General features: G+C 35.5%; 2 protein-coding genes across 3 annotated transcripts in view; one reads left to right on the top strand and one right to left on the bottom strand.

The window, feature by feature from the left end:
- The window catches only part of pqbp1 (polyglutamine binding protein 1), a 6,505-nt gene extending 4,518 nt beyond the window's left edge, over positions 1 to 1,987 (bottom strand). The window contains 4 exon segments of the mRNA XM_008414361.2: positions 556 to 656; positions 780 to 891; positions 990 to 1,057; positions 1,878 to 1,987. Coding sequence (XP_008412583.1) covers positions 556 to 656; positions 780 to 891; positions 990 to 1,056 — 280 coding nt within the window. The 5' untranslated portion in view covers position 1,057; positions 1,878 to 1,987.
- Positions 1,988 to 2,010: 23 nt separating this feature from the next.
- Positions 2,011 to 8,893, top strand: LOC103467715 (translocase of inner mitochondrial membrane 17 homolog B (yeast)). Of its 2 annotated transcripts, none has more exons than XM_008414359.2 (6): positions 2,011 to 2,036; positions 5,685 to 5,784; positions 5,864 to 5,927; positions 6,303 to 6,431; positions 6,512 to 6,622; positions 7,368 to 8,893. In XM_008414359.2, the coding sequence occupies exons 1-6, from the start codon at positions 2,011 to 2,013 to the stop codon at positions 7,454 to 7,456; spliced, it is 519 nt and encodes a 172-aa protein (XP_008412581.1). In that variant the 3' UTR covers positions 7,457 to 8,893. The 2 variants fall into 2 exon arrangements, with proteins under 2 accessions (XP_008412581.1, XP_008412582.1); XM_008414360.2 differs by lacking the exon at positions 2,011 to 2,036 and adding an exon at positions 3,492 to 3,618.
- Positions 8,894 to 9,929: the final 1,036 nt, after the last annotated feature.

The raw sequence follows: 9,929 nt of genomic DNA, 5'->3' as shown, positions 1-9,929 counted from the left end.
GAAAGAAGTTTCTTTTACAACCTTTACTGTATTTAGCCAAATGTAATGGAGGGATGTGCCAAAGTTTGTTCTTGAGTAAAAACATGCTGGATGTTTRTGATACGACTAATAACACAACAACAACAAYAAYAATAATAATAATACAACAAAGGTTAACTCAAGAAAAATTACTTGTGTTGTACTTAACATTTTTCCGTTTAAGATACAAACATAGAAAATCTCATCCTAAAAGAAACTACTGAAAGTGTTGGATGGACAAATTTGAGCCGTTYTTGAATTGCAGTCAGGGGCCACAAAAATTAATCAAAGGGCCACAAATGACTTCTGGGCCGCACTTTGGACACCCGTGGTTTAAAAAACAGTTTCAGTCCAAAGTTTGCAAACATAAATCATATTTATTTTGAGCTTTACATTATTTATTAATTAGTTTTTATTGCTGACTTTCTGTAGGTGTTAAAATGATACATGTTCAGGTGCTTTTTGTAGCAAGTATGTAAACTTCTGACTGCAGTGATATATAGCTAAAGAATAATAACTGAGGCTGCTTTATTTTACCCTTCATTTTCTTGGCAGGTTTTGTTATAACTGCAGTCGGGTCATTTGGTGAAAGCCAGGCCACCATATCTGTCTCTACATTCCAGTAGTAAGGAAGACCGCTGTGGATTAAAATGGAAAATAATTTATTTAAGTGTTAATTAAAGACTCCAACACAAATCTGTRACGTAATTTGGTATTTCTGTAAACTCCCRAAGAGTTGAATTTAATTTATGAGTACATACCAGGACGGATCGAACACTTTGTACCAGTTTGGAGGAAGGTTCTCTAGTCTGGTGGATTCATAATCGACATTGTTGTCATCGTAATCTTCAGCKATAATCTCCTCATCTGCATCTGATGGAAATAATCAGAGTATATTTGTTAGAAGAGACAAATTATACGGCARCAAGGAAAATAAATAATTAATAGCTAAAAGTAAAAACCATGTAAACCTTGATCTGTTGGTTTAACAATCCCTCTCTTGGCCAAGCGGGCCATAAGTGCCGGAGGAAGAGGCATTCTGAAAAACAGCAATTAGGATTATGTTTGAGCTGAATGAGGAAAACGTGATAAAATAACATTTTATTACATCTGTCTAAGCTGACATGAAGGGTAAAAACAGCATTAAWCTAMAACAATAACGCTAARGAACTGCAGGATTCACAGTCAACTACTAGCCATGCACTCCAAACATCTGGATTTGTAGAAAAGTTAAAAGTCTCATCTTCCGTTTGCCACCAATCATGTTGGCAAAACACATTCAAGAAGATCCTCTGGTCAAATGTGGCCAAAATGTAACATTTTGGGCTGCATGCAAAAGCCACATCTGTGACTGAAACCTTGTGTTTTRCCCTGAACTCATCAATTCTGCAGTAAAACTGAGGTTTTCCACAACAGGCACAGGAAGCTGTGATTGGATGATGGCTGGAGCTAAATACTGAGCAATCGTGAACAAAAGCTTTATATTTTCTATTATAAATACCATTTCTGTCACAATTATGCACTACTTTATATTACTACTTCACATGACTGTAAATCACAATAARTAGTTTTAAACTGCTTTAGTATTTCAAAGTGAAAGAAACCACTAATGCAACATTTTAAACGTGCTAGCTTTTTGATTATTTATTAAAAGACTAACCATTTAGAGCTACTGTGTGCAACAGTAAGCAAATATATATCAAGAAGGAGAAAAGTGCATGGCCTGGAAGGGATAACGATGTAGCAACAGCTAAAAACACCAAGCAACAAGCACGCTGTCTTTATCTCAGCATACACTAAAAAATAAACACAACTGCCTTATAAGTAAGATAAATAATTAATAGTAATTTATTTCTGACCTGTATTAAAAGAATTTGCTAGTTACTTGTCGAGAGAACCGTTGATACCGCCGCCTGCTAGGAAAAAATAAAAAAGAAAGCCGCCGGCGGCGCACATCGATTACGTCACCGTGTCCGCTTGACGTCAACAAACATGGAGGAGTATGCCCGTGAGCCTTGGTAAGATCAGTTTATACATTTTTGTCCTTAGCTGTTTGCTAAGCATATGAGATGTGTGTTATAGGTTCGGCTCTAGCTTCATATTGATTCTGTTGGTGAGACTTTGTGTTGACAGACTTTGTTTTTGTAATACGGATGTAATGTTTGCTTYGATAATAAATAAACAGCTGTTGTCCAGCAGCAACTACTCTACACACTCAGTGCTTTTAATTGTAAAATGTAACATTTTATCGGAATGCCATGTTTCTCTGAAATTACGACTGAAGCGGTTTTATACCMATAAATCAGYAGAGTGTAGATAAAATTKAATAAAGTCATTGAGATACATTACAGTTTTTTCTYATTGATTTGGTGCATTTCTCCGAGCAAAATTAAAATGTTTATTACTGTTAGTTCATCCGCCACAAATAGTCATTTGTGCACAACATAGTTGCTGTTTGCATCGGTTGCTTCTGTATTAGCTGCTTTTTTTAAATAACATTATAATTTGCTTATGTCTATCTGACATAATGACATTCTGTGATCACTGAATCCAATGGATGTTTCTTATGTTCATTGTAAATAAGTTTATACTTTTCTTTTGTACGATACTGTGGACAAATTAGAACTACAAARTACATAAGCAGTGAAATTGTAAAAATTAAAAAAAAATACATACTCAGTGTCATGTAACTGTAGATTTCAAATGGCTGTGCAAATAGTCTGTTGCTGTCTTGAGCATATTGTGTCACCAAGATATGACTTTTTTGCATTTGAAGGTTACCAACTCGGTTTTGCAATTTGTACATTTTGCAATTGTTTTAAGAAATGCACTATAGCAACTTAGAAAACTTTAATAATAATAATAATAATAATAATAATAATAATAATAATAATAATAATGAAAAAAAAAAACTAAATACACAGTTGTTATTTAAAAGGCTAAAAACCATCCAGTTATTTTGAATAAAGTCAATATTTTTAACTGATTAGTGTGACTGACTGTGACTGTAAACCAGATGTTTTGCCAGGTTCCTTCTGGCAACATATGAATGTAGACAGACATACTCTAAAGCGTCTTTGAGTGTCCAAAAAAAGCGCTATAAAAATTGTATTATTTCAAGACATCATCAGTGACCTTTAAAAAACAGCTGTTGCTGGCCAACAATCAGGGAARGAAAATAAGGAAATTTCCAAACTATTTCAAGTTGTTAATTTTAAAATAATATTTAAGTAGAAAAAATTTAAAGACAGTTGCCATTCTTTTCAGCAGTTGATGTCCAAGAAAGTTATCACGAAGCTCAGACTGTGCAAAGTTCAGAGGAACTATAAAAATTAAAACTAAAAGTCCATCTGGCACTTTACATGCCTCACTTTTCAAAATAAATATTGAGATTKTAGTCTGGTTAGTTCTGCGTATTTCCGAGCTACTTTCAGAATTAGCTGTTTTATTGCGTCTTGTCACTTTAAATCCAGACTGCTGCTGGCCACGCCCCCAACTCAACGGTTACACTCGCACATGAAAATGGCTGAAAACACATGCCCACTTCTAAGGACGCMCATCTTTAAAAAGCATTAATATGCCGCAGGTGTTTTCTAAATGGTAAGTCAACAACATAAAACTTGTCTTTTCCTAAAGCTTTTGTACAGCCCACRCAGCGGTAAAACCAGCTGCCCAAAAGTGCTGGCGATCCACTTGGGTTGCTAGGTAACGGGGCTGGGCTATGCTAGGGTTGCTAGGTAACGGCGTAGTGCTCGTCGATCGGGAGGTTTTGAAACGGAATTTTCCAGATACCAAAAGACATGAACTTATCGCCATATTGTCAAAGGCTTGGTTGGTTTTTTAAGCGCTTATGTTTTTTAAGCGCTGTTTTTAGAAGAAGTTAAAATGCGCAAGACAGATATATTTGTAAGTGTTTTAGACCCATCAATGTCGACCATTACCTTCTCCGTATATCAAATATTCTTGAGTCAAATCTCAGACCGTTAGGGCAAGCTTTTCCCAATCTAGATACGTCGCAAGAATCCCAAATACACCAGCAATTACTAAAGTGTGACAGTTAAATGGCTCAATCACAGAAATTGTGTGGCAGGCGGCTGTGCAGAAATAAATCTCTGGAAACCTAAATAAACTGAACAAAAGAAGGGGGAAGAATTCCTCCCCAACAACACGAGAGACATAAAGTAAACAGGAAACTAATCCTGAGAGTTATTGCTTCTAAATTGGGGCTCCACAAGCTATTTAATAAATTTTTCCCATGGCTGGATTGACAGTAATGAAAATGTCTTCTTTTTTTTTGGCAAGCTAGGAAACTGTTTCATAGCTGTGATTAAAACCCATTTGATTTGAAATGCTATTAATGTCAACTGACACTGAGGATTTATCTGTCTCTAAATGTCCTTTATTAATTTCTGTTACACTGAGCAGGATACATTTAAAGAGGAAAGTAGCTCAAATGTAAATGAAAGAATGATTCTGGGCTGAAACTTCATGGAACCTAACATAAAACTGTAAAGGCTCTTTGGAAAACTATATTTATATTTTTAATATAAATATGATTTTATTTCAAATAGAACATAGGAATGCATGAATAGTAGATTTTAGGGTGTTTTCACACCGGATAGTCCAGTGGACTCAGTTAGGTTGGGAACAACAATTGCAACATTTGTTACATTTTCAGCTGGTGCAGTTCACATTCACACTGCACTGTGTCAAACAAACCAAACTCCGAAAAGCCAGTTTCCCTCCTCGCCTGTGGTGGCGCTGTGTCAATAACAACTGAAGGAAACGACACAAAAACCTCTGAAGAAGAAAGTTACTCAGCGTAACAAAATACGCTGAGTATTTTGTTACAAAAAATACTGAGCATATTTTTTGTAACAAAAAATGTAAAAAATGGACTAGCGTCAGATTTTAGAGGCTGTGGGATTTCTTTTTTGTCCTTGGTAAAAGTCCACGACCCAGCTAGCATAATACTCATACATTTGTTTTGGTTGTATTTACCCAGAATGCCCTGTGCTACAGTTTGCTTCCTGCAGACTGGAGCGGTCTCCAGTCTGCTTGGCGTTCATACATGGATTAGATCGCCCAGAGTTCACTTCAACCAAACCAAGACCTAGATTTTTAGGCGGATCAGATTTTACTTTTTTGGTCCTCAGTAGAGTTTGATTATTCATTTGCACCTCTGCAACCAAAATAGATTTTTTTTTATACAAACGAGCTAGTTTAATTAAAGCGAACTAAACGCAGTTGCCTTCCTGCGCTGTTTTATTAAATTCAAATCTCGCTTACAGCACAGTCTGGGATTTCTCCCATTCACTTGGATTCCTCTGGTAGAATTTCAATTGGTCCAATCAGAAAACAGAAGGAGAAGTTGTGAACGATGATGTCAATTTTCTGTGCCATTTTATAATTGTGGACTTCCTATAGTTTTAGCCACGGCAGCGGAGGAAATGAACAAAACCATTCGGTTCAATTGAATTAACATTAACAGCCATCTTGGTTGGATTGCCTTTGCAGGCCAGGATGGTTGTTTACAGTGCAGGTAATTTACAGTAAGCTTCATAGCGTCAAACTGGTGCAAAACTGAATGTTAATATCCTCTTGTTCGTCTTTGTCTTGTTCCCATTATGACCAGTATCATTCATCTTGATTTTGTTTCCCTGCAGCCCCTGGAGGATAGTGGATGACTGTGGAGGGGCTTTCACCATGGGTGCAATCGGTGGAGGCGTATTCCAAGCAGTGAAGGGCTTTCGAAACGCTCCGGCTGTAAGTAAAAAAATAAAAATAATATCCTGGTAGTTTTCTCTCTGACTGCTCGTTTAAAGTGATCGCTGTAATATTTCAGGGTGTTGGACACAGACTCAGAGGAAGTGTAAATGCAGTGAGAGTAAGAGCTCCTCAGATTGGAGGTAAGGGACGATTGTTTTGCTCATTTCCTGAACTTTTTAGCAGTTTTCTCTTTTCTTGGATTCATCATTCCAGAGTTGGGTAGTAACTTGTTACATTTGCTCAATCACATTTACTCGAGTGACTGTTTTGAAAAAAAGTACTTTTACACTGTACTTTTAACTTTCACTTGAGTAAAACTATGTTGAAGTAGTGCTACTCTTACTTGAGTGTAATTTCTGAGTACTCTGCCCACCTCTAATCATTTCACAGTATTTCATCATTTGAATTACTAGAATGCTACAGACGTTTGTGGCTTAACCTTGTCTAGTTTTACTTTTAAATGTATTTTTTRCTTTCACACAGGCTAGCTGATGCTAACTGGTTTGTGTTTCCAGGTAGCTTTGCTGTCTGGGGAGGCCTTTTCTCCACAATTGACTGTGGTTTAGTCCGCCTGAGAGGAAAGGAGGATCCGTGGAACTCCATCACAAGTGGCGCCCTGACCGGCGCCATCCTGGCAGCACGCAGTGAGAGAAAACTACGCAGCCGTCGCCTCTCAATGGCCACCATAATTCATACCACTGAGCGCTGCTGTGTTTTTCTTTAGGTGGTCCGCTAACGATGATGGGCTCTGCAATGATGGGGGGAATCCTGCTGGCGCTCATCGAGGGCTTTGGTATTCTCCTGACTAGATACACAGCACAGCAGTTTCAAAACCGTGAGTTGATTTAGGGAATGATCATCTTGTGGTACTGAATGTCTAAAGGTGCCATTTTATTAAACTTTTAAAGCTTTATAATCACCAGTGTGTGATTTAGGCTGTAGTCCTAAATCCTCGAGCTAAATCAGATACCAAATATTTCCTCACCAGAAATATTTGGTTAGAGTGATTAATCAAATTTTTGGTTTTTGAAGACTATTTTTTCACTAATGCGCTCTTTGGGTTTCCGTAGTTGGGAGTAATGTCAGCTCACCCCAAATGCCGCCATCTTGTTTTGTGTGTTACAAGAATACAGTGGTAATACAAGAATAAAGTCATATGACACTGGAGTCAAAATAATAGTTTTACAAGAATAAAGTCGCAACATWAGGAGAATGAAGTAGTAGTTTTATGAGACAAGAAAAAAAAATGTAATTATCCAAGCATTTTTTATGTTAAATTTATTTATATAGCATAATTCTCTGAATAGTACAACTTTATTCTGGTGAATAATCCACCGTCCAACTCACAGAATGGATGATTGAAATAAAAGTAATTTCCTTTTTTTTAAAAAAGGGAGAAAAAAATTGGAGATCGGATCCGATATAAAAAAATGTGAATTTATTTTCAAGCCTTATTCATGGACTGTTTCTGATCCAATTTATTGTTTATTGATTTAGATTCCAAAATTTAACAAAACAGCAGACAGCCGCTACATTTGAATCCGTCATGTTTGGTTGTTTCTTTTTCTTCTGTTCTCCAGCTTTGCCGTTTACAGAAGACCCCAGTCAGCTCCCTCCGAAGGACGGAGACCAGCAGCAGCAGCAGAGAACTAAGGGATTGTTTCACTAGATACCTTCTGCAGACGCAGTGAGTCCCACCGCAGTGTACGGAGCAACATCACTGCTAAGAGGACTTTGAAAAGTAGATGCACTTTGTTGAAACACCTCAGGGTAAAATGTTGTGATTTAGTGTTTAAGAACAAACTTTGATATGTAAGAATCCTTCAGATAAACATTATGTTGTCTTCTTGGGAAGGTTTTGTTTGTTTTGTGTCATTCCTGTAGTCTCTTCTCCTTATGGATTTATTTATGTGACATATGCTAGAAATATTGCATCTTTCTTGAATTACTGAGCATTCAGCTGATTTTAATACGATCCAGTTTTTAGTATATTTACAGAGCTGATCTATGAGTAAAAAACATTTTACAGATCATCGGGAAAAATAAAATAGCAGCCTTTTTTTATTCAAGCAAATACTGTGAAAGATTTACATTTACATCTTTTCACCAGAAAGCTTGTTCAATAATATTCAAACAAACTTTACAGGAAATCGGTTTGGAAAATGCCAGAATGTTCTACTGAGCGTTTTATTTCAATCAGTGAGCTCCTCACACAGACTGCTCACATTTAAACCAGATCCGTTAACATTTACATTAATGCGCYGACGTTAATGGAGAAAAGTATTAATACCTCAACTTTTTCCACTTTCTGTTATGTTGCAAACGTTAATACATGACTATTCGTTTTGAAAAGTAGCTCGAGCTCAGAGAAACTAACGCATCCTGCATCACATCAAACCAGCTCTTCTATACGACAGCATTAGGGCCACGATAAGAAAATATAAAAAATCACAAGAATAAAGTCAGAATATTACAAGAATAATGTCGTTATTACGTAAATAAAGTTTCATAGGATTATAACTTTATTCTTGTATTATTTTGAATTTATTCTGGTAATATTCTGACTTTATTCTCATAATTTTATTTTTTCATTTTCAATTTTTCCTCACTAAAGCCCTGATTCTCTGTCGTATGTCCCAGATTTTTTTTTTTACTTACAAAGAAAATTTAAAGCCATTTATCCTTTTTCTTCTTTTTAACATCTATCCACTGTTAAATGTTTTGCTATCACTTACAATCCTATTAAAATACGGCAATCATTAAGTTAGTAACAAAACAGAAAAGTAAAAAAGTTAAAGGGTATAAATACTTTAACAAGATGCTGCGTGTGAAGGATTTAAAACAAATCAAGTAATCGTCTTTCTGAACTGATTTGAGCACCAAATTCAGTGTTTTGTGACGTCGCATCTTGTTTGCTCAGCAGGTTTTATGATGAAGTCTTGATCTGACTCTGTTTTGTTTTCTGTATGTAAATGTCAGCTATCGATGCTAATGAACGTCTGTTCAAATTATGCCAGCATCATTTCACTCTGCGCAGTGAAACGTCGTGTTGCAATAAGGAAAAATCAATATTGATGTTAAACGGCTGTTTTATCTGCTGCAATCACCGTCAACCAGCCCAGTGATTTTATCTAACAACAACCAAAACAATGAAATGTTTCACATGTAAACTCTGTATAGAAAGATTGTTTATTTTATCAGAATATATTTATTGTGTAAAAATGTAATAAAGATTTGAGATGTAAAAGCATTTATTTGTTGTTTTACTTTGTGGAGTGCACAATAAAAGTTCTGAAATTACTTAAAAATAACACTTCTACACTGTTATTATCTATTAAACAGATTTGAAACCAAAATGTGAAAACTTGAAGAATTTAGTACATCTGTGCAACTTATACACTGCAAAAACAGAAAGTCTCACCAAATATTTAGATCAAGTTTCTAGTGCAAATATTTTAGTGAACTTGAAATAAGAGAAAACTCACTGACAAGTAGCTTTTCAGCAAAAATATAGGAGCTTGTTAAAGGTAAATAATTCTTAAAAGTACTAGTTCGACTGGGAGATTATTTCTTTTGTAGCACGGGACAAATTTATTGTTTATAAGTGAAATAAAATGCTAGTCAAACTAGTACTTTTAGAATAAATATTAATTATTATTACCTGTAACAAGCTCCTATATCTTACTGAAAAGTTGCTTGTAAATTAGTTACCTATAAAGACTAAAATCAGAAAAACTGATCATTTTAAGTGTCTTAATTTTTACCTGAGCCGTATTTGCTGCTGTTAATGTTTCAACAAATCCATCTCAAACCGTGCAGGCCTCATTGAGGTTAAAGTTCACGATGGAACGATTACAAAAAATATGAAACGAATACGATTGGTTTGGAGTGATGGAAAGGAGAAAACTTCTTTTTTTTCATCTGCAATTTATCAGAGATAAATTATATATTACAAATACATTTTTCAGTTATTCTTCCATTAGAATGCAGTTCTCATTCATGACTAAATATAAAAATACAGTTAATGTTATTTGTATTGATGCTGCTGACTTTGATGAGGTTTGGTACCATATAGGCTGAAAATGAAAGATGCAGAACTTTTTTTGTTCCAGATATATCTAACAAAACCAGATAATTGTTGA

This window comes from Poecilia reticulata, linkage group LG7 (assembly GCF_000633615.1).
Source record: "Poecilia reticulata strain Guanapo linkage group LG7, Guppy_female_1.0+MT, whole genome shotgun sequence".
Taxonomy (NCBI): Eukaryota; Metazoa; Chordata; class Actinopteri; order Cyprinodontiformes; family Poeciliidae; genus Poecilia; species Poecilia reticulata.
Note: the sequence above shows the minus strand (reverse complement) of the source record. Positions and strands in the feature narration are given on the sequence as shown.

Excerpts from the sequence above, each read along its gene's own strand:
- LOC103467715 (XM_008414359.2), top strand. The coding sequence starts at position 2,011 with ATGGAGGAGTATGCCCGTGAGCCTTG. Across the intron at positions 5,785-5,863 it reads GCTTTCGAAACGCTCCGGCT|GGTGTTGGACACAGACTCAG; the intron begins GTAAGTAAAAAA and ends GTAATATTTCAG. Across the intron at positions 6,623-7,367 it reads AGCACAGCAGTTTCAAAACC|CTTTGCCGTTTACAGAAGAC; the intron begins GTGAGTTGATTT and ends TCTGTTCTCCAG.